General features: G+C 40.9%; 1 protein-coding gene across 3 annotated transcripts in view; it reads right to left on the bottom strand.

The window, feature by feature from the left end:
* The window catches only part of AATF (apoptosis antagonizing transcription factor), a 123450-nt gene extending 102737 nt beyond the window's left edge, over positions 1 to 20713 (bottom strand). For 2 of the 3 annotated variants that reach the window (XM_020991783.2, XM_020991782.2), the window contains exons 1-4: positions 20478 to 20712; positions 19328 to 19519; positions 10124 to 10522; positions 9526 to 9663 (exon numbers count right to left, since the gene is read on the bottom strand). In XM_020991783.2, coding sequence (XP_020847442.1) covers positions 9526 to 9663; positions 10124 to 10522; positions 19328 to 19519; positions 20478 to 20568 — 820 coding nt within the window. In that variant the 5' untranslated portion in view covers positions 20569 to 20712. Of the gene's footprint in view, positions 1 to 9525; positions 9664 to 10123; positions 10523 to 19327; positions 19520 to 20477 lie in introns of all 3 variants that reach the window. The other variant, XM_020991781.2, reaches the window with a different exon arrangement.
* Positions 20714 to 25196: the final 4483 nt, after the last annotated feature.

The raw sequence follows: 25196 nt of genomic DNA, 5'->3' as shown, positions 1-25196 counted from the left end.
GTCACAACTTAAAAGTTACTGACTATATGAACAGCTTCTCTAACCAGTACAAATGGGGGTGGGGGTCAGATTTCTTGTTTTGCCCCCTGCTGCCCCTGAATAGCCAGCTTGCCTCCCCACAACAGCATCCGGTAAATCTGAGTCCATATTCCAAAGAGGGTACTCCAATGCTATGTCTAGGTCATAAAACAATCCCCAAGGAAGTTAAGCTAAGGTCAAGTGCAGTTCAAGCACAACAAAATACACTTTTGGAAGATTGGCCCCTCCCGGCCCCCCCCCACAATCACGGCAAAATTAATATGTAATAAATGTTTCTTGTCACGTAGGCTTCCTCCAAGATGCAATAGCAATGCTAAACCAAACATATGCTTTTTTCCCCCTTCCTCTCCTATAGTTCTTTCTCTACCATAATTCTGGTTTTAAAATTAATGGAAAAGATGTATGAGCCAATTAAACCAAGTCACACACAACATTTGTAAGGATCAGGAAAAAAAAATCTCCCCATGTCCTATAAAAAAATACTTCGTAACTGAAAATTTTTAGGTGGGCTTTATAGATAAATACATACATGCTTAGAGAGTTGCACTTTATAGACAGATACAGGTTGCCTGCCAAGCACTAGGCATTATCAAATGCTGTCTCAATCCTGCTTCCCACAGGTGGCCTGATCTCAAGCTTTGATCCATTGTAGATGATCTCCCACATATCAAGATGGAAGCTACCATCAATCCTCAGACAGAAATAATGGTACAATCCAAACGAACACGCTGGAGTGATATTCCTCAAAAGCAATCACTAAATAGGAACGGTATATGTAAATGCCTTGAATCTAACAACTGTCACTTATTTCTAGTAAACAGGTACCTTCTGGCTCCTAGATCATAGGATAATAAACTCAGGAAGATTGCTGGAATCATGATTTAATAAAGTTGTCTTTCACATGCTATTCACACTAATACTTTAAAAAAATCTTTGCAAATTCAGTGATGAAAACAATTAGGTGATTTTTGCACATTTGGCTAAGTTGGAGGAACCAATACAAGTTAAAAACACACCACTTCTATGAACCTTTCTCCAGAGATCTCCCCCCTCCCAACACCTTAAACAAATAATTCATCTTCTACAGTTCCATTGTGATTCTCTCACTTGGATCATTTTGTACCTATTTTGGAACTGTAAATCCCTGAGGAGTTTCAATGAGTTGGGAAAGAATTGTTATTCACCAAGAAAAAAAAGGCAGGATTAACAGCCGTCGCCCCTCCAACTGGGAAACTTGCATCTTGTACTTTTACCATGTAAATAATGCACAGATCCTGCGGGAACATGCCAAACACCAGGATTCTTAATTGATGGAGCTCTTTAATGTGCAAATCAGGAACAAATTGCAAGTTCTGACTAGCATTGATTATGAAAACATTAATTGAATGAGCAAGACCCTAAGAAAAGGCAGAATCTCAGATTATGGAAGAGGCTGGGAGATAATGGTCCTAGAAAACAAAGCTCTTTTCCAATCAGACTTCCGACCAATATCTACAAGGAGAACCTAAACCTGAGTGTTTGTTAGTATAAATGTAGTCAGAATTCAACATGTGCACACACAGTAATCTCAAAGTAACCACTGTTTTTCAAAAGCATCAATCTACTTCCTCAAAGCCTAAAGCTTCTTCACCAAGCAAAGAATAAAAGGTTTCCAACTCCAAAGCCCAGAAAGTCTCATCTTCAAGTGCTTTATGGAGAAAAAATAATCATGTGCATATCCATTTCATATATGCATGTGTGCAACTACAGACACACACATGTACACATACAAAGGTACAAACAAAGCAATGCTGTCTCTTTAAAAAGAAATTCATCCTATATAAATTATAGCCATAAACTTTTCCTGCAGTGCAGCCTAATTAATTCTTGTTCTATACACAAAGGGAAATGCTGGGTGACAAATGGGTGTGAAGCCAGAAAGCTGCCAGGTCTGCAAAACATTTTCTACTTCAATTTATAAGCAATTTTGCAGTAAATCATCAACCAGAACCTGGAATCTCAGGAATCTCTGAGTGTCCAAACCACATTATATCACTTATCAAAAAGAGAGGGAAAAGGAGTTTAAAGACATCTCATTTTTCAGTACTAACCCACATCAAAAACCGGAAGCTGTGTGTAATCTATTATTCTCTTCTGGGGAAGGTTTTAAAGCTAGAGATAATTTTTTTTTGAGCAGAAATGCCACCATGGGTTAATATAGCCCATTCCTTTATCCCTAGAAATACTGTATCATTTGTCCATTACCATAAGAGAGAGACCCCCAAGAATTATCCAGGAATCTACCCTTCCTAAAAATGTTTCTATTAAAGAAAAGAAGAGTACAGAAGTAAGAGGAGCATTGTGGGAAAACTCTAAGGTGGGGAGATGTGGAGAACTCTAAGGAAATAAAGTAAATTAAGAAGGAAATGGGGCTTTGTACAAAATGGGAAGAAGAAAAGTCTGCTAGACTAGAAAGATTTCAGTTCCATAAGGTATTAATTCATCCCCTAATTAAAATGCAAACTCTTTACAAAAAGGGATTGTTTCATTTATTGTATTTGTGTCCCTAGGGCCTAGCACCGTGCGTGGCACATAGTAAACACTTTATTTAATAAATGCTTGTGGACTGATTCCTACAAAATAAGAGCCCTCAAAAATAACGATAAACTAGTCAACATACCAAGAAAGGAAACTAAGTTTGTCAAATCCATAGGGAGAAACACTGTTCTGGCCAATCAAGTAGGGTAGCCAGTACCACAAGGATGACTTCCACATAGCTGAAGGGATCCAACAATTAACAAAAAGCTAATTCAGTAGGCAGCAATGTGACAAATGGCAACCTGCCTCCAATAACAGTAAGTATAAGGAAGCAGTTAGGGGACACCATGGTTAAATCAGTGGACTTGGAATCAGGAAGACCTGAGTTCAAATGGAACTTCAGATACTTACTAGATGTATGACCCTAAACAAGTCACTTAACCACTGTCTCGGTTTCCTTGTCTCTAAATGGGGATAATAATAGCACCTGCCTCCCAGGGTGGTTGTGAGGAACATCCAATGAGGCCACATTTTTAAAGCACTTTACAAAACTTAAAAGTACTTAGCTATCGACCACGATTCAACTAACTTCTAGAAGAACTGTCACCAAGCTAATACAGCAATTGCTTTAGATCAGGAGTTGTCAACCCGACGTCCAAGACCTTGCATTTAAAAATATATTCTAATAACTGTATTTCAATATAACTGGCTTCCTTGGAAATTCAATTTTTTTGATGCCTTTATAAACATGATTCTGAGAAGGGCTCCAAAGGCTTCACCAATCTGCCAAAGGGGTCCAGGACACATAAGAAGGTTCAGAATACCCGCTTTAGATGGAAATAGGCTTTCTTTTCCATGGACATGGGGGTTCATCAATAGAGCCAACCTCTTAGACAAAGGCCAGTGTCCTGCAGTTTGCTGTTGTTCAGTCACATCTGACTCTGTGACCTTGTGGACCAACTGTCCATGGGGTTTTCTCGGCAAAGATACTAAGGTGATTTGCCATTTCCTTTTCCAGTTTTATGCAGGCAGCGGTTTAGTGACTTACTCAGAGTCACACAGCTAGTAAAGTGTCTGAGGTCACATTCTTTCTGCCTCCAGGGCCAGCGCTCTATCCACTGCGCAACCTAGCTGCTCCCCTGTAATTCTCTGATAGCAAATACCTGTGGCATAGCTTCACTGCACTTATATACAGCCTGGGCCTTAATAGTCAGTGTTATTGAGGACAAGAAATAAATATCACTGTTAAGCTGCTAACTCATCTCTGAGGGCTCTTTTTCTGGAGGATGCACTTAAATGGTACCCTTGACTTACATGCAGAAATTAAACAGTAGTTCTTTTCAATATATATCCCACCATCCACTCCTTGGGATAGGGGATTGAGGGAAGAGGGGACACACACTTTCCTAAGATAGGGCCCAGGTGAATGACAAGTAGGTGCTATAAGAAAAGATTAAAGGAATAAAAGTTGTTTAGTTTAGAAAAGGGAAGGCTGGTGACCTTAGGAATGCTGAGTACATTAAGTTTTCACAGGGAGAATGTTGAACAATTGTTGTCAATGTCAATGGAAGGCCAAACAAGAGGAAACAGCTTACAATTTTAGTAAGATATAAGGAAGAATTTTTTGACTGGCAGGTTGACACAATACTGGCACGAATGGACTAGAGGACGAGATACCTTTCCCTGAATTAAATGACTGAATAAGAAAAGGAGAGAGGGCAAGTTATTACCAGTGAAATTTATTTTCAAATTCTTTTGCAACTAAAAAAAATCCACTTCTCCTGTATTTATGTTACATTATACTCTGTGTTCTTGGATATATTTTGCTTATGGGAAATATCAAAATGTCAACCATTGTTTCTATTAAAGGTCTTTAATGATATTGCATTTTAGACCTGTAATGAAACATGGTGCTCACTGCAGTTTGTAATGCATATCATTAAATACGTTAATAACATGCATTTCACTAAAAGGTCATCTTATTATGGCTGGAGTTTGACTTTTTTTAATCACTTCGTTTAAAGCTGTAGAGCTAATTTTGAATAAAGACAGTGAGATGTACCTGTTACAGAAATGTCATCTACTCTCTCTCTCTTCCAGGTCTCCTACCCACTTAGGTCACATATGCTAGGGCTTCTTCCTCCAGTAGCTTTTCTTCTTTCCCAAAAGAAAATAAGCCATTCTTTTATAACTCTGTGCTATCTACAAATAAATGTGAAATTCTCTCACCAATACATTACTAGATTTTTGAGAAAGTTAGAGACATGCAGATCTATATACAGAAAGCGCTTTATATTGAGGGGGTGGAGTGGGGGACAACTCTTTCCAAAAGTGAAATTTGTTCATCATTTCCCTATTAAATCTGGCTACTAAGCCAATGCCTGACAGAAAGCTTCCTTCAAATTATAAGATTTTTTTTTTGTCCCATGACTATGACTTCAGAATCATAATCAGAAGTGTAGAAAGCAGTTTCAGGTGAGATAGAGATAATCAGCATTCTGCTACTTATAATCTCAGAGAATTGCCCAAGGCACTGAATGATAAAAGTGACATCCAAGGTCACACAGCCAGTAGGTATCAGTGATAGAACTTGAATCCAGCTCGCCCCAATTCTATCCATTCAATATGCAAAGCTGCCTTTTTCAGAAGTTAAATGACCAACAAATCTTCCCTTTTACTTCCCACAGAATCCAGCAAACAAAAAAGCAGATGTGGAATATCAAGAGAACAGAACCAGAGGGGCACAGGCAAGGTAGAGTTGCAGAGTGAAGGGAGACAACTTAGCCTTTACTTCTGGTTCTCCCATATACTATAAAGTTGTGATTTTAGGCAAGTCATTTAACCTCTTTGGGTCTTAGTTTCCTCATCTGTAAAATGAAATTGTTAGAATAGATGATTCCCACCCCATCTCCCCAACAAAAAAATGTATTTAAATATCTGGATGATGAATGTGGCCACTGGAGATCTATTCCCAACCTGAGTGCTAGCGGTACCTGCGATCCACAGTAATATCTACTTAGACAAGGAGGTCTATTCCTAAACCTAACAACATACCGTTGTATACAATGGGCATTTGATAAATGCTTGCTGAATCAAACTGGTCCATAAATTTCACTCCGATGCCAAATCCAATCCTAATGTTAAAGTGAAGATACACTTAATGAGTACAGAAAACTATTCATTAAAAAAGGTAAAACCATCAAAAAATTCCACCTGCAATAAAACTATTTGATTATGAAATTTCATAGCATCAAATTTAAAACAATTTAAAATGAAGTAACGGATGACTTTTATATAACAGCTTATAAAGTGTTATACATACAACAAAACTGAGGCTCATAAAAGGCTTAATTATTAGCCTAACACTGCATAACTAGTGAGTGGTAAAATCTAGATGTGAACCCAGGTCTCCAGACTCCAAATACACAGTGCTTTTTGGTCTATGTTATAGCTGGATGACTCAAACTTCATTTTTATTTATTCAGCCAGTCAATGAACATTTATTAATAGCTAGCATTTACATAGCACTTTAAGGTTTGCAAAGTACTTTACAAATATGGTATCATTCAATCCCCACAACAACCCTCAAAGGTAGATACCTTTGTCAGTAAAGACATATGAGATACCATGAAGGCAGAAACAAGGTTTAAAAACAGATGGGATGTGTAGGATGGATTCTAGTGAGAAGCTGAAGATGACTCTTCAGTTATGAGACTGAGTGAGGAGAATAGGGGCGTCCTCAAAAGTATCAGAAAAGTTGGAAAGAGTACAAAGTATGAGGTGAAAAAATCCTGAGCTCTATTTTGGACAGGTCAAGTTTGAGACGTCCAAAATGCAGCTGGTGATATGGAACCAGAGTTCATTATTTAAAAATGCTAGGAAAAAATGCCAGGGAGGAATAGGCCAATTTTCTTTGCTAAACATCTGACTGTCTAAGCCACATCCCACAAAACTGTCAAACAGTGTTACCAACTGATGCTGCAAATTTCTTAATGTTTGGTAAATCACAGAGGAAATAAATAAGTATTTTAGTTTGCAGTGGCCATTTTCCCTATAGGATAAAAATATGGTAATATTTTTTAAAAATAACTTCATACCTAGAAATGCTCTATCTCTGAAATATTTGAAGATCCATTGAGGTAAGCCTTCCCCCATAAAACCAACATGCCCTAACTATATAAACTAATGGAAAAATATGAATAATTTTTAAATGGGGGAGTCTACAAAAGCATAAAGCTGAAGAGACCTCACCAAAGAACACAAAAGGTGGCAAACATTCCCAAACCAATGCCTTTATATTTAATTCCTTACCCACAAATGACAACCAATAGGGAAAAGTGAAATTCAGGAAAAATGAACTGTAGTAAAATTTCAATTATCTAGCACCCAGAAGTTTGGAAAGTTAATGAACCCAAGAAAAATTTTGATAAGACAGCACCACAAAGAAAACCAAACATAAAGTAATTTGCACCTGTAGTTACAAAGCACAACTTCACTTTAATGGTCAAGTAGTAACATCTTAAAGTTTACAAGATGATGATGTGCCTCAATATAAGGGCACAATATGTAAGTAAAATGTCATACTCCAGCTGTCATGACACAAAGCTAACACAAATGAAAGAAATAATTAAATGAAGCCAATAAGGAAGTAATTCCTGATTAAGTATTTCCAAGAAGGAGGTTACCAGAACCTCCCTCCCTCAAAATCTTTAGAAATGATGTTGTAAAAGCTTTTGATTCAATGCCTTAAATTATTAGCCTATGCTAGTCTACTGCTGGCTCAAGAATATGAATGGAGAACAAAACCATGCTCTACAAATAAGGCCCTGCCACCGGCTTCCTTGAGATCAAGCCCATTCCACACAGACCCAAGCCTCAAGTTAGATGTTTATTGCCTTGCCTTAAAATGGGAGGAGAGGAGGCAGTTTATTTGAAAGGTGAAACAAAATAATGTAATTCTTTAAAAAGCTGGAAAGCCTAATAATTGGGGCTGTGCCCCTCTAACTACTGGTCTTTAGAAAAGGATAAGCCTTTCTTTAGAGAGCCCTACACCCCTAAGATGGCAAGCAACAAATTTATGCTGAGATAATCACATCATCTCTGGATCCTTTTGTACGAGTCCAGGATTTTATAATCTCAAGGCTTAGAAATCTGACAATAACAAATAGGAAACATTTGCCTTTAGTGAGTCAAGTGAAATTCTGCCTCAAGGTAGATAACGAACTGGGTTAGATGACCTCCTGAGGTCCTTTTTCAGCTCTAAGACTCCAAGATTCTACAAAAATTTCCTTCTCCTGGGAAGCTAGGTAGCCCAATGGATAGAGTACTGGCCCTGAAGGCAGGAGGACCTGAGTTCAAATCCAGCCTCAGACCAAACACTTGACACTAGCTTTCGTGACCCTGGGCAAGTCACTTAACCCCAAATGCCTAAAAATAAAAAAATTTTAAAAATTTAAAAATTCCAGTTTGAACCTTACTCTCATCAGATTTGGCTCAAGAAGGGAATAACATAATCAGTTAGGTATAGAAATTTAACTTGCCCTATAGGCAGTAGGAAGGAAAAGGGGAAAGAAAAGGAAAGGGGAACAGAAGGGAGGGAAGAAGCAGTAAGGGAGATAATAGGGGATAAAAGGGATAATAGAAGGAAGGAGAGACTGAAGGAGGCGGTGGTCAAAAGCAAAACATTAGTGGGGGGGGAAGGAAAAAGAAAAGCATAAACAGGGGGAAAAATGGATGGAGAAAAAGACACAGATAGTAATCATAACTGTGAATGTGAATTTTTTTTCTCTTCTGTTGAGTTCTGTTTCCTCTTTCTGATGGTTCCTCCTATTGGTTTTAACTTTTACTTACAACTTCATTAATGTGAAAATATGTTTAAATAGGAATGTAAATGTATAGCCTATATCAGATTGTGTGTCATCCTGGGGAGGAAGGGGGAGAAAATTTTAAACTCAAAAGCATATGGAAGTGATTGTTGATAAATCAAAATAAATTAATTTAAAAAATTTTTTTTAAATTTTCTTCCCCTTCAGGCCCTCTACAGTATAGCCATACTGTCCTATGACACTCCATCTTTAAGTGCTTTTTAATTGGCTGTCCCCCAGCCCTTGAATGCGCTCCCTTCCTTCTCATCCCCAACTTTTAGCATGCCTGACTTCAAGACTCAGTCTGATCATCACCTTCTATAGGAAGCCTTGCCCAGTTCTCTCAACTCAGGTGACTCTGACTCTGTAACAGTGCAGGGTGGGGCTGCAGAAAGAGCATTAATCTTGGGGTCACTGGACCTGGGTGTGAATCCTCCTAGCTCTACTGCTTACTGCCTGTGTGACCTTCAGCAAATTCCTTCACACACATCTACCAGCTCAGTTTCATCTCTTGTCAAATGAGGTTGGACTAGATAACTTCTAAGGAGACTTGACTTGTTATTCCTACCATCAGAACTTGAGCTCCTGGAGAGTAGTGACTGCTTCATTTTTGTCTTTGTATCCCAATCAATTAGAACAATGTATAATTAGTACAGCACATATCAGGTGCTTTAAAAATTGCTTGTCAATTGACCAAAATGAACAGGCATCATGGCGATCAGAGGATTTGGTGCTCCCAACCAATATCTGCAACTCACTCACTACTCCCTACCTTAACCCTTTGTACTGGAGACCAGATATGTACAGTACAAATCTACCTCAGCCATTCTTCCAGTACTGGAAATCTTCCATCTGCTTTTATACCTTCCCTTCAAACTACACACCTAGAGAAAAGGACAATTTGAGAAATGTCATCTTATGATGTGCTTGATCCTTAAACCAAGGTAAACACTCTTACTAAATGAAGCAAGCCACCTAGTGAGTTAATCTTATTCTTCCCTAAACTTATAATACAGAATTACAGAATTCTTGGTACTCTTCCCTTTTTCCTGGGTGCAAATGATATGTTCATTCTATAAGTATTTCAGTACATAAGAGTCCTTACTGTTTTTCAGGGCACTGGCAAACTCTGACCCGCCTTTGTCCTTGAAAATAGGAAAAACATCTGGCTGGGGAAGCTGGTTAGTTGTCAGCAGAGCTTTCTGCAGCTTGATCCTCCCTTCCAAGAGCTGGTCCCACAGCGCTGAGAATCAGAAAAACAGAAAGCCATCACTTAGTTATGATGTCTTTTCCTAGAACAGTAATAATCCCAGGACCCTTACCTGCATAGTCCCATCATAGTTATTTGCCAAGTTAGTGGTTTCCCAAATTAGAAGAACAAACACTGCTTTGGAAACAAATGGTCATTACATAGGAGTGACAACTCATTCATCTGTGATTCCAAAACCCAAGAGGAAAAGAAAAAGATTTTCTTTAAGTCTGAAGCCGAAATCTAGTTGCCTCAGGTATTAGGGCAAAGCCAACTGTGCCACTCAATATGGAGATGACTGACTTAACATAAAGCAATGGGGCCCTAGGCCTCCAGATAAGTGGGGCATGTCACAGAGTAATTGGAAGGGCACGGGAGGAAGAGAACAAACAAAAGAAAGTAGATCAAATGTGCAGACAGAGAAATTGGCAATCAGCAAAACCCAGGCACCAACCTATTTGGTTCTTCACAGCTCTCCCTTTCTCCACTTCCTCTGACACTTTGCCTCCTGAGAAGGTCCTCACTGTCTCATCATCATTTTTGTCTTCAGGCACAGCCTCCTCAATTTCCTCTCCGTCTCCTTCCTCATCAGCTTCCTCTTCCATGCTGTTTTCTTCTTCTTCTTCCTCACCACTGCCAACATCATCCATTCCCTCAGTGAATTTCTGAAAGTCACTGATGCTCTGGAAACTTAAGCCTGAAGAATGAGTGTCCCTCTTCTCTCTCTGGCCTTTGTCTTCCAAACCACTTCCCCCACCATCACTTGATTCCAGCTCCTTAGCAGAACTCCTTTGTTCCTCATCAGACTCCACTAGCCCTGTGTTCTCTGACTCTTCATCAGATGCATCTCTGTCTAATAAGGAGGAAGGAAAGAAGGAAGACAAAATGAATATTACATGAAGAAAAATGTGAACCACAACCTCACAAACTTCCTCAAAGTCATGGCTTAAAGCTAATAATCTTTTCCCTTTCTTTCACCTTTTAAGGAACAGGTATAGATGGAAGACTTAAACACAAGGTACAAACTGCCATTAAAGCCTAGACACCAACCTCGTCTTTGTATCTTAGGAATGGCTTTTCTCTCTCTCTCTGTCAGAACAAGGGTACATAATTATTATATGTGACTTATAGTCAGAGTATGAATATAACTCCCCTTTACTGGGGACTCTGGGCGTAGCTGTACATTCATTCCATGAGTATTTGCTGTGTATCCACTAAATACAAGGCACTGTAAGAGATACAAAAATGAATAAGGATTCTGCCCTGGAAGAATTTGCAATCTAGTAAGGGAAAAAGGGAAAGTAGACAAACACCTAAAATACAAAGCAGCAAGACACCCTGTGGGAGATACAAGAGGCAAAATATACCAACCAAGTCAAATCACAGCCAGTAGCAACTTGACTATCATCTCCCTTTATATTCCTGATAGAGAAGCAGTACAGGATTTTAACCCAAGAGCCTTGGAAATAGCAGTACTCCCCAAAACCACCAGACCTGACTCTAGACCAGCCCCACATAACTGAGCCATAATTGAGTAGGGAAATCCCTCAGGAGAAGGGCTCACCTTCTTTATCACCTCCATCACCCCTTTCTGATTGCCATCAACAATTAAAAAGGCACAGGAGTCCTAAAAGCAGCAGCACCTTCAGACCACAGGTCCTGCTGCCAGCTCATCCCTCACAGCCATCCTGTGTGAAGGTAATTCCTATGGAGAAGGGGCCAGTTATCACCATCAACTGCCATTCAAACCTGCCTCACTGAAGCAGCAGGGCATCTGAGAAAGACAAGAGGCAGCATGGGCCAGATAAGTCAAGCCATCATTACCACCACCACACCTGGACTACCATCTCCCCTCAGACCCTGATGGAGAAAGCCCAGGGCCCTGGGCCCAAGAGGATTGGGAACAGTAATGCTTCCAGCCCAATGTCTTTAGTCCTAAGAAGCAACCCATCCTGGTGGAGAGGCAGCCTGGCAAGTGATCCGGCAGGTATTACAGCCACAGCTATTAAAGATTCAGAAAGTTCTTGCCACCAAAGCCATTGGCTCTGTTGAACAACTCAACACCAGAAACTGACAAGATTTTACCAGTGGAAAAGACACGAAAGAAGAAACTGATAGAATTTTGTCAGTGGAAACGACATAAAGAAGCAGCATTAAACCTGCCTTGCTGCAGCACTCCAAGGACCTCAAAAGACCTCTCTCCAACTCAAAGTTGAAACCTTCCTTTTGTGTCGTCTTCCCCATCAGAAGGGGAGCTCCTTGACAGCAGGGACTGTCTGACTTTTTTATTTGTATTCTCAGGACTTAGCACAGTGCTTTAACCATTAGATCTATTCTGCATTCATTCATTCATTTGAGAGGTACAAAGCACCTTGTGCACTCAGTGAAAAAAGTTAATATCAAGTTGGGGGAATATCTAGGAAGACTTCACGGAAAACAAAGTATGTCTGCTAAGCCTTCCCTTCAGGTAAGATTACAACAGACTGGCACTGGGGGAGCAAAGCAACTCTTCATCTTCTTCATCATCCTGCTCCTCCACCTACCTTGATTTTTATATTTTTTTTGGTAATTTTTAAACTTAAATACAAAATGAGAGAAGAAAAAAAGACAAAAAACACTGCCATGTACATGGCAGACCAAAACAAAAAATTTCCATTTCAAGAAAACTTATATAATAAATACTACACACTGTTTTCAAAGCTACCTAGCTTTTCTTTGCTTTCTTTCTGGTATTCTTTTGTTCTCTGCTGTACACTTTTTACTTTATTTTCCCCCCTTCCTCCCCCCACCACCCCAAAGAAGGCTACAATTAAGCACGGAGATACATACACATATACACACACACACACACACACACACACACACAATAAACATACACATATATGTAAGATTGTATGATGCTTATTTCCTCCTATCATGTTTCTCTGAAGGTGGATAGAATCTTCCTTCATAAGTCCAAGTCTTTCCATATTTTCTAAATCAACTAACTTATAATTTCCTATACCACAGCAATATTCTAACCCAATCACAACCTACCTAGAAGACTGTCTATGAAAGTTTTCCCCTAATTTTCTGTATTCTTTCTATTCTTGGCCATGTAGGTTTTATTTATACAAGAAAATTTTAATTTAAAGTAATCAAAATTATCTTTTTTACAGTTCAACAATGCTTTTACCTTATAATTTAAGGTCTGATACTGCTGAATCTAATTCCTTTCCATCTTTTTTCCCTGATTTCTTTGAAGTTCCTGACCTTTTGTTCTTCCAAATGAAATTTGTTTTATTTTCTAATTCAGTAAAATAATTTTTAGTAATTTAATTGGGATGACATTAAACAAATAGATTAGTTAAGTTAAACTGTCATTTTAAAAATTATATTAGGGGCAGCTAGGTGGCACAGTGGATAACAGAACTGGCCCTGGAGTCAGGAGGACCTGAGTTCAAATCCAGCCGCAGACACATGATACTCATTAGCTGTGTGACCCTGGGCAAGTCACTTAACCCTGACTGCCTTACACACACACACACAACCACACACACAATATATATATATATATATATATATATATATATATATATATATATATATATAGGCTTTACCTACCCATGAACAATAAATATTGCTTCAATTATTTAGATTTGAGATTTTTTTGCATAAAAAGTGTTTTATGTTTATGTTCACATAGTTCTTATGTCTGCTTTGGCAGGTATATGCTCTGGTATTTTATACTATGTAAGTATTTTAAGTGGTCTAAAACAATATTGAATAATATTGCTGACACATAGTGCAGTTTCTCTATTTTTCACTTTTGATTAAACCTATTTTAACTTAACTTTGAGATCATGATTACTACCCCTGCTTTTTTTTAAACACTAAATTTTACTTCTGTCCTTTACTTTATATTTTTGGGTATCTTTCATTTTTATGTTTCCTGAAAGCAACATACTATTGAAAATTTTTAATCTGCTATCCATCCCCATTCACATTCTAAGCTACAATTATTTGTGTATTTTTTTCCTATTTTTCTTCACTATCCTTCTCACCCTATTTACCCTATCCCTCCTCACTACTTTATTGCTACCCCGTACCTTGTCATTCTATTCCTTAAGCTACACACACAGACACACCCTACCCCCCCCCTCCTCTTTAACCCATTCCTAGTAATGGTGTCCCTTATAATTGGTCTTTAATGCTTACCTTATATTTCTCCTCTATGTTATATATCAAATTTTCCCTTAAGTTGTGGGGTATTTTGTAACAGAAACCTGAAAATCTTTGAGTTTGTTAAATGTCCATTTTTCCCCCATTCAGGATTATACTTAACTTGGCTAGGCAAGTTACCCTTGGTCATAACCCAACTTTTTTGATCGAAGACTTACAATCCTTCAGTTCAGTAGCTGCTAGGTCTTGTATAATCCTGATTGGGGCTCTGTGATATTTAAATTATTTTTTTCTTGTTGCTTCCAATATTTTTTCCTTAACCTGGGCGCTTTAAAACTTAACTACCATATTCCTGTAGGTTTTCCTCCTGGGATCTCTTTCAGATGGTGATTGGTAGATTTTTTTTTTAATTTCTACTTTGCCTTCTTGTTCTAGAACTTCAGGGCAATTTTCTTTGGTAATTTCTTGTAATATTGTATATTCTTTTTTTTAACTGTAACTTTCAGGTAGTCCAACGACTCTTATATTATTTCTCCTCAATCTGTTCTCCAAATTGGTTATTTTTCTAATGAGATGTTTCACTTTCTCTTCTATTTTTTCATTCTTTTGATTTTGTTTTATGATTTCTTGGTGTCTTAGAACGTCGCTAGTTTCCCCTTGCCTGATTCTAATTTTTAAGGAATTATTTTATTCCTTAAGGAAGTTTTTGATCCTCTATTTCTAGTTGGCTGACTTTCTTTTCATAATTTTCTTGGATTGCTCTTATTTTTTCTAATTTTCCCTCAACCTCCCTTATTTGATTTTCAAAGTCCTTTCTAAGTTCTTCCAAGAACTCTTTTTGTGCTTGGGACCATTTGACATTTCTCATTGAAAAAGGAGTGGTTTTTTTTTTAGCTCCACTATCTTCCTCTGTATATAGATCCAGAACTTCTCTATCCCCATAGTAACTACCTATGGTTGGATTCTTTCTCCTTTGCTTACTCATGTATTTATTTATTTATTTACTGTTTTATTTTGTTGTTCACAGCTATTAGTGTAATCAAATTGTAGTCTGGAAGTATTGGGAATGATGCCCCAAGCCTTAGGCCCTTCTTACTGTTATTTTCTGAGGTCTGTCTCAGGACCCACCTTGGACTCTCTTCTCTACTCCTAAGCCACAGCTACGGCCCCTAGCTACACTGTCCTGCAAATGATCTTGCTCCTTGAAGTCCCTCCAGTGGCTGCAAACTACAGCTGTCCTCTCTGCCCCACAACTGAAAACAGAGACTTTGCTCTCCTGCAAGTGCCCACAGTCAACAGGGTCTCTGCCCCTTGCTACTGCACTCACCAGATATGTGCTAGATCCTTCTCCGTGCAGCCACAGTCCAGGACACATCTGGTCAGCACAGCCGCGCTTGGCATGCTCAGACAGTGGAAGATCCTTCAATCTATTCAGTTGTCAGACCCCTTCCACTCCCCTAGAGGGGTCTGTACTTCACTCAGGCCAAACCTTGGCCCCTGGGGATTGGATCTTAGAAGGTCATCTGCTTTACCCTTTGTTTATTTCTGCTGCTCTGAGGCAATGTTCTGTCTTTTTTTTTTTTTGGTAGAGAAAATCTGAAGAGCTGAAAGTTTTCTGACCTACTCTGCCATCATCCTAGAATCCTCTCCCCCACCTACCTTGAGCTACCATGAGGCTGTCCATTTAAAATGGGAAAAGTATGAACAAAAAGTAAGGAGGTTAAAAAAAGAGAAAACCACATCCAGAGAATGACAAACGGTACTGTTTGCCTGGAACACAGACAAGTACAGAAGAAGAACAGAAGACAGCCTGTATGGATACACCGGGGCCAGAGCAAGAAAAGCACTGAAAGAAAATCTAACTAAAGAAACTTGGACTTACTTAAGAATGAGATAAGGAACCATTACAGCTCCAAACTGAGAATAATATAATCAGAACTAGTCTTTAGGAAAACTGATACTGCCTTGGCTAACAAGATGGACTGAAGTGGGGGAGGGACTAAACACTGATGTTATGGTCCTGATAAGAGATAATCATTCATTTATTCATTCAGTTTTTCATACATTCAACAAACACTTTTAGTGCCTACTATGTGCAAGGCACTGTATCAAGTGAAATGGGGGAAAGAAAAATAATGGAGTCATAAGGCTCCAAAATTACAACATAATCTACCTAAATCTTGCAGGATCCCCTCTGCAGAGGAAAATCCTAGCATTTCAAGTCAAAGTGTAATAAAAAGCATACAGAAATGGATCGTGGATTCAGATATTCAGCAATTCCAAAATTCTCTATTAGGTATAAAAACGTAATGAAACTGACCTTCCCCAACCTACTCTTTAAAAAGCACTGTTTCTCTTAAACTCTCAAGTGGTAAATACCCTTGATCCCTGTGTCTGAATGTCTCTCCACCCAGGACTAGTCTTCTCTTAATACAGGCAGGGACTGTCTTTTGTATCTTCAGAACTTATCACAGTGCCTGGCACAAAGTGCTTAATAAATATTTAGTGATTAACTAAAGCATGTGGTAATTAATCCCTCCCCACCTAACTACAAGATCCCCTCAAGAGCCACATAATCTGTCACCAGGCCTTTATTCCAAGTCTTCCTGGTATACCATGAGTTTAGGCCTTAATGGCATAGTCTTTGAGAACATCCATCACCATGAGACAGCAAAGGAAAACCTTTGGGAATGAATGGGGACAGGTATCAGATCTGCATCTGGAAAGGAAATGCTTTCATTAATGGAATTCCTCTTCCAAACTTCCGTATTTCTGTGGAAGACAACACCATCTTCCAGGCTCCCCAACCGGAAAATTTGGCATTATCCTGAACTCCTTGCTCTCTCTCACCTCACTCAGCCAATGACTGTTAAATCCAGTCCTTGCCGACACATTGCTGGCATCCAATTCGCTCTCCTCACAGCTTAATTCTTATCACCTAGATTATTGCAAAAGTCTTTTCCCAGTTGCTTTCCTTGCCTCAAGGCTCTCCCCAATGAGATTCATCCTCCACACCTGTGGTGTCAAATGCAAATAGAAAAGGATCCCTGCAGGCTAAATAGTGACTTAGAAAACCACACATTAACATTACTTAGGTTGTGTGAAATTTTTATTGATGTTGTTAAACATTTCCCAATTACAATTTAATCTGGTTACTTGGGAGAATTTGACACCTCTGCTCCCCATTGCTGTCAAAGAGACTTTAGCAAAGTATTGTCTGGTTACTCTCCTAACTCATTCAACTCCAACGGCTCTCCACTGCCTTTATGATAAAATACAAACTCTTCCATTTAGCTTTGAAAGCCCTCTACTACCTGGCCCCCAACCTATCTTTCCAGATTCTTGGTATATTATTCGCTGTGATCCAGTCAAGCTAGCCACCTTATTGTTCCTCACACAGAACATTCTTGTCTTGAAGCCTTTGCACTGGCTCTGCCCCAGGCCTAGGCTCTGCCTCATAGCTTTCCTCTCTTCCTTCAAGATGCAGCTCAGGCACCATCTTCTGCATGAGACCTTTCCTGATCCACCCAACAGCTTGCACTTAATCACTTTGTATTTGTCGGTATTTTTTCTATACATATTTATTCTCTACATAATTACATTTGTCTTTGTTGTCTTCATTAGAATGGAAGTTCCAATGTTTCACTGACCGGATGTATTACTAATGCCAAACACAGCACCTGGCAGATAGTATGCAATTAATAAGTATTTATTGCTTAACTGGCAGGTCCAACAAACTACCAAAGTCTATAGAAAACAGGATGGTTGGGTTTTACTCCTAGATTGAAAAATTGCACAGAAACACAAAGCATAGTACAACTATGTAATCGATTTACATTTGAATAAGCACTGAGGCAGGACTACCAGACTACCTCCGGAGGTCCTCAATTCACTCTCAATGCATTGAGGCACACTACGCAAATCAAAAATGCACAGGAAAAATTCAGTAGTCCCTTTTGGGGAACAGAATAAGACACACACAGAGCACTGACCTAGGAAGTCAAAAGATCAGTGTTCCTAGTCCAGGATCTGCCACTAACTTGCTGTGTGACCTTAGGTAAGTCAGTGCCTCTCTCCAGGCATTTTGTAGAAAATTAAAGCAATGGTCTAGATGACTTCTAAAGTCTCTTTCAACTCTATCTGTGACTCCACAGCAAGGCATATATTTTTAAAGCAATACTAATTCTTCTGTCACATAGATCAGGAAGGCACCTTTTCCCATCCTTTGTACGTCTTATTATTGATCCTTAGACCAGTTTACAGCTGAAGAATAAAAAATAGGGTAACCAGCTGATCCCAGAGCTAAAATAAGGAAAACGTCCAGCTATTATATCCCTAACATCGTGTAACTTCTTTGTCAGGGACTACGAGTTCACAATAGGACAGTCCAACGTTTTGCCCTGCCTTACTGAAAACGTTCCAAATGGGGACACCCTTTGACCACCATCTTCAGCTTCTTCTACTTGACTTGCCACTCCTCTGGAACTCAGTGCTTTAAGAACATTAGTTTATTCATTCTCATAAGCCCCTTTTGTGGAGAAAGAAAACATGGCTTACTTTTATTTTTACCAATGATAAAACTAAGTCAGCTAGTATGAAACAATGGTGGAGCAGGAAACAATCTAAGGAGTCAATATCCCAAGTAAAAACTAAGCTTACCAGAACATAATGCTTCTCTAGCATCCCATCTGCATTTCCTCATCCCTACTCAACTATAGGACAGTCTGAACAAGGAGATACTGCATCACAAATTCTCTCTAGAATCCAGTGTTTCCTCAGCTCTAAAATAAGTGAGTTGGATTGGACATTTCCTTCCAGCTCTAAAATCACATGATGTCTTCCAAGACCCTGGGGAACCACAGCACCAAGCTCTCCTATACACTAAAACTAATTCCTAACTGGTCTTACTGCTCCAATCCATCCTACAGCTATGATAACCTTTCCAAACCAATACCTCTCATACCTGGCTATAATAACCTATCTTTCCAACCATCTCACAATACTTCCCTTCACATGTTATGATGCAACCAAGCTTAATTAAGATTTCCAAAACATATACAATTATTTTCCTGCCTCTGGGCATTTGCTTACACTGCTCCCTCTACCTAGAATGCCCTCCTACCTCTTCTGTCCAATGAAATACTACTAATCAGTCTGGGCAAAGCGCAAGTCAAGCTCAAATGCCACTGCCCTCCCCTCAGCCAGAACTGACCTCTCCTTTCTTTGAATTCTCACAGCATTTTGTTCATAACCTTCTTATACGATTATCACATTGTACTTGGTATTTGCCTACATATCTCATCTCCCTTGCTAGACTGCAGTTTACTTAATGGCAGGTTTCATATATCTCATTTGAATTTATTATCTTCCCTTAATGGCTTATATATGGTGGCCAATATATGTTTGTTGTTGGATTGGCAATTCTCAAAGGCTTTTATCCCCAAAGAAACAGGAGATAGGGAGAGAAAGAGTTAGATATATGTAATGTCTATCTCACCAGACATTTCTGATAGAGGTTGTTCCCACAGGTCTTCTTTCAAAGCCTTTCGAGAAGTAGTCTTGCCTGAATATCGTTTGTCTGTATCTAAGAGAGAGGCAAAGGCCCTTTTCCTAATGTTTCCCACACGAGGGAGGTCACTGTCTTCATCTTCACCCTCATCAAATCTGTCAATAACTCGAGCAGCAGTGGCTGAAAGAAAAAAAGGGGGGGAGGGGAGCCATTAAAAAGGTCCATCATCAATAGGACAGCTATCCACATATGCCCTCTCATTGCCATTACACCAACTCCAAGATGTCACCCAATATCTGACTCTCCAAAGTGGAGCCAAGCAGCACATCAGATTTCAACAAGATGTACAGCCTCAATTTATTTTCTTAGGACCCACCTGTATATAACGAAATATGCAAGGGGGGGGGAGATCTAAACAACAAACCAGGTTCTTCATATACACGCTATATATAGTAAATTCAGAAAATCATAAGCTTACAGATTTAGAGTTGGAAGCTTCGCAGAGGCCATTTGGCCTAACCCCTTCACTTCACATATGGGGAAATTGAGGCTCAGAAAGCCTGACTTGTCCCAGATCCCACAGTCAGTGAATGACAGAGGCAGGATTTGTACCCAGGTCCTCTTAACTCCACAGCCAATGCCTGTCTTATTTGCATGGTCTCCCCCTCATTAGAACCTAAGTGCCTCGAGGGAAGGAACTGTCTTTGCCTTTTTCTGTATGTCCAGCGTCTCGAACAGAGCTCGGCACACAGCAGAAGCTTAATAAATGCTTTAGGCTGCCTGGTTCGCCCAAGGTCTCTAAGCGCCTACCGAAAGCTAAGGATCAAAATAAAGGAAAATGGCAGCGTTTACTGTTTAGGAGCTCAGGGTCAGGATTCTAACCCAGTTCCCGTGACCCCAACCCAGCACTCAGGCTGCTGCCCCACGACGCCCACTCCCACAGGAGAGCCTCCTGCCCAGGCCCCAGGCAACGCGGGTACATCAGAGGGGTACACCAGAGGCCGCGGACCCCAGCAAGAAGCTGGGCCGCGGGCCAAGGGCTGCCCTCGCCCCTCCCCCAGGCACGCGGTGCTCGGAGGGGGGCAGAGAGCGCCCCCTCTGCACGTGGTCCCCGGCCCTGCCGAGCCTCCGCACTCACCCTCCTCGGGATCCGCCTCGGGGTCCACCTCGCTCGGCCGCGGGTCCAACAGCCGCTCCAGCTGACGCGACAGGGGCTGAGAGGCTGCCATGATCTCGGGCCCCAAGCCTGCCTGGTCCTCGCGCGTTCCGCCGCCGGCTCCCCGGCAGCTGCTCCGCCAACCCCCGCCCCGACTTCACGCTCCGGATCGTGGCTCCAACACCGGCAACTTCCGGGAGGCGCGGCAGACGGTAGGGGCGGGGCTATCCGTTACGTCACGGCATACGAAGGGAGGGGCGGGGAGAAGAGGCGAGAGGGAAATTCAACGGAGACAACGTGTGCGCGTGCGTGCGAGAATACGTGCCTGTGCGCGTGCGTGCGTAGGGTGGGGTGGGCGTTGGGGGCGTGTGGGTAGTTGTGCGTCCGCACTCTCGGTAGCCTGCAGGGACGATGTGCTTGCGTGTCTTTTGGTCTGTTCTGGCGGTTCCAAGGAGTCCCTTGGTTGTGCGGGGTTAAGGGTGCTCTTGACGAATGATAAATAGAGAAAGAGGAAGAAGGAGAAGCTGGTGCCGCTGGAGCGGGGTTGAGCAGTGGAGTGCGGGAGTCGTGTGGCAGGCGCACCTGGCCTGCCTTGGAAGAGCCTGAACAGGGCATCGTCCTACACGACACATTTTCCAGATTTTTTATCTAGTGCTACTCGGCTCTTTGTTGTTGCTCAAACAAGAAACTCCACTTGCCCACTGGGACATTTTCACAGATTCCCATGCCTGAGATGTATTCCACCCTCTGCCTCCTGGCTTCCCTGTTTTCCTTCAAATCTCAGCTTAAATTTCCGCCTTAATTCTAGTGCCTTTCTCCCTGTTAATTACTTCCTATTTGTCCTATCTATAGCTCATTTGTACGTAATTGTTTGCATGTTGTCACCTCCATCAGATTGTGAGCTCCTTGGGAATAGGGACTATTTTTTGCCTTTGTATCCCCAGGGCTTGGCAAGGTGCCTGGCACATAGTAGGCACTTAATAAATGCTTATTTGGGGCAGCTAGAGGGTGCAGTGGGCAAAGCTACGGCCTTTGGAGTCAGGGGGACCTGAGTTCAAATCCAGCCTCAGACACTTGACACTAGTGGTGTGACCCTGGGCAAGTCACTTAACCCCGATTGCCTCACCCCCCAAAAAACTACAAAAGTAAGTACTTAGCAATAAATATTAACCTTTATAAAAAGATAAATGCTTATTTACTGTTATCACACTGAATTCATTCAAGGCACAGAGATCATCCCAGATTCCTCCATCCAAGGATGAAGTCAACTACAACCTTAGACATCCTGAAACAAAAGTGTGGAGGCCCTTCCCACATATAACTAAACATACATAAGAATAATTAACATTTACATAGCACCTTTACAAAGTACTATACCTACAATACTCATGTGAGCCAATTCACAAACAAAAGACAAGTACTATTATTACCCCCTTTTTACAGATGAGGAAAGTGAGACAGAACAGTTAAGTGACTTACCCAGAGTTCACAGCTAGTAAGTGTCTGAGGCAGGATTCAGATATAGCCCTTCCTGACTCCCAAATCCAGCATTTTATCCGTTTCATATTACCTTTCTGTGTATGTGTTCATACCCCTACATACCCATAGACACACTCAGGATGCACACATGAAGAGAAGTACACACCAAACAAAGACGAAATAACTCCCCCTCGGACAGGCAAATAAGAGTATGCACTAAGGACAATGGTTAAGTCCAACACACCTTTAAGTTCCCCTTTTCCTGGATCCACTGAGGGTCCCTTAGTCAAATCAACAAGCATTTGTTAAGCACTATGGGTCAGTCACTGAGCTAAGTGATGGAAATACAAATAGAAGCAGAAAGATAGTCCATCCCTTATAGGATATGTAAATGGAACCTGAAAATGTACAAGTGGGAGAAATGCTAGCACCCTGCTGGGGGGCATAATAAACATCCAGAGTCAAGAATGCAGTCTGGAGAGGATTGAAAGTATGGCTGGCCAGGACGTCCTCAAAATGGTGGCTCTCAGAGGAACCAGCCAGTTGAAGAGAAAGGCCAAATGGGTGGACGGTACTTCAATGTGTGAAGACCAGAGGTGGTAGAGGGAACTCCCAGGGTGAAGGTTTTTTTTTGACAGCGGGGCAGAAGAAAATCTGGGAAATAAGAACTACAGCCTTAGTTTCTATGACTGTGGGACAGCAGAAAGTCTTTGGAAGTAAATCCTGTTTAGGTCATGCACAAAGACACAAAATCTTTGAAACAAAGAAGTCTTTTTAAGAAATAGAGGAAAAAAAAGCCTTTCTCGGTTCCTGGCTTACAAGATGACCAAGAAGAGGAGGAGCAACGGGTGCTCCAAGAAGGGTTGAAGCCATGTGCAGCCCACCTGCTGCCTGCCCAAGAACAAGGCAACAGGAAGTTCATCATCCGCAGCACCAAGGAAACAGAGGCCATTAGGGCTCCTATGTGCTACCCAAACTACATGTGAAGCTACACTGCTATATGAGCTTCAGGAGCCACAGCAAGGTGGTGAGGAATTGATCCCTTGAGGCACAAAAGGATCAGACACACCCACCCTGCTTCAGACCCCCTGCAAAGCCCATCTAAAGAGTTATTTGCCCATTAACGTTCCTGAACTGAGGAAAATAAAATGTTTGGTGTACCTTAAAAAAAGAAAGAAAAAAAGGTAGCATGAAAAGTGGAAGAAATACTGAAGCCAGTAGACCTGGGTATAAATCCCACCTCTAGGCTTACTACCTATGTAACCTTGGGCAGATAATGTAATTTCTCTGGGCCTCAGTTTCCTCCTGTGTGAAATAAGAGCGTTGAACTGGATGATGTCTAAGCTCCCTTCCACCTCTACATATCTGATCCTGTGATCAGATCCTAGACCTGAGTGTAATCAGACTTTATTCCAGATCTACAGAAAGAGACAGGTGTCCAGTAAATTCCTAGAGTCTGAAAGTACTGGATCTTGGGTGCTAACTGAGCCTACTTTGTCCCAGTGCTTAACTATGGGATGCATTCCATGTCCCTAAGGAACGTCAGGCATATTCAAAGATACCACAGATTTTGAACTCCATTCCACCATTCCTCCATTCCACCATTCCTCCATTCTACCCTCTTCCTGAAGTAATGAATAACCCTCTTTATGATCAGAATCTTTCCTCAGCCTAAGCAACTCTCAAGTTAAGGATTAGTTTCCTGAAAATTAGAGAAGCAAAGGAAGAAGGGCTAGCTTTCCTAGAATTGATCTACCTGGAAGATTTGGAAAGTTGAATGGAAGTTGCTGGACACATGGGTCTCAATCAAAGCCTGGAAAATAATTCAGGAATTCAGAGGCAGTTTTTACCCCATCCCTTGTGATAGTTTCCTCATCTATAAAATGGAGATAGTGGCATTCTCACTACCTACCTTACAGGGTTGTTGTGAGAAATAAATGAGATAATGTGTTTAAAGCTCTCTATAAATGTAATAATAACTACAGTAGCTAGAGGTGCCAAGTCTGTGGCCCCGAGGGGGTATGCTTACTTGTGCGTTGGTGTAGACTACTTCTCTTGGCAACCCAAACTGGCTTTAAATGAAGAAACTTCTTTTCCCACCTTCATTTTCAAGGTATCTCTGTTCTTTCTCCATTGCCAGCTTTCTCTCTTTTCTTAATATTAGTATGGATATAGATTTATTAGATGTCACCAAATCCAGCCCCTTCATTTTCATGTAAATAAACAGGCCCAGAAAAATTTGCTCAGTCACAGAAGTAGTAAGTAGCAGAGGCAGAATGCAAACTCGGGTCTCGTGATGCCAAATCCAGTCCCCTTTCCATAAAATCATGCTGCTTTTTGCTTCTCTGGGGGTTATGAACTCTTTAAAAAGCGACCACCTTGAGGAGGGAAAGAGGAAGCAGTGAAGGGAGGAGGGAGAATGGAGGTAAAGACTTGGTATTTACAAACATAGGAGTTTTCGGGCATCATGATGCACATTGGTGATGGGAAGGAGCCTATAGAAATAATCCAGAGCCTTTTTTTTTTTAATCAGGTCTGACCTTTTGCAGTTCCTAATTCTCTTTGTCTTCCTCTGGCAAGACTAAAGAATAACAAACTCTTATTTCCCACAGATGGCTGGGTTCTGGAGCTTGGGCATCAAAGCACAGAAGCTTCTAGACTTCTCAGCTCCATGACACCCAGAGGTGAGGGTAGAGAGCCCCTCCCCCCAAGAAATGGGTGGAGGGAGAGAAGCTCAGGAAGCAATTAGGTGTACTGGAAAGATCATTGGATCTACCAGCTTTTGAGTCAACTCCATTACCAAATACTAGTCTGACCTGGGCCTCAGTTTCTTCACTTGTAAAATGAAAGAGTTGTACTAGAAAATATCTAAGATCTCATTCAGTTCTAATCTCATAAATACTACTTGGCCACCCAAAGAGGAAAAAGTAAGAGCAGCTAAGCCCCAACCATAGACTGCTGGGGCAATTGAGGAAGTAGGAGGAAGAAAAGCCTGGAAAATCAGACACCAGGATTAGGGAAAAACAAATGCTCACTCCCCTGCCCTGATACTTATCTCCTTACTCTGGATCACCGAAGCTGCCTGTGTTGGGGTGTGGGGGTGGAGGTGGCCCTCCATATAGAGGACCAAGAATGTGTATAAGGTCCCTCAGACTTGACTGTGAGAGTGAAGAAATGGTAGATCATCATCACTCTTTTCTCCCTCCATGACAAGATGGTAGC

This window comes from Phascolarctos cinereus, unplaced genomic scaffold (genome assembly GCF_003287225.1).
Source record: "Phascolarctos cinereus isolate Bilbo 61053 unplaced genomic scaffold, phaCin_HiC Scaffold_5;HRSCAF=322, whole genome shotgun sequence".
Lineage (NCBI taxonomy): Eukaryota > Metazoa > Chordata > Mammalia > Diprotodontia > Phascolarctidae > Phascolarctos > Phascolarctos cinereus.
Note: the sequence above shows the minus strand (reverse complement) of the source record. Positions and strands in the feature narration are given on the sequence as shown.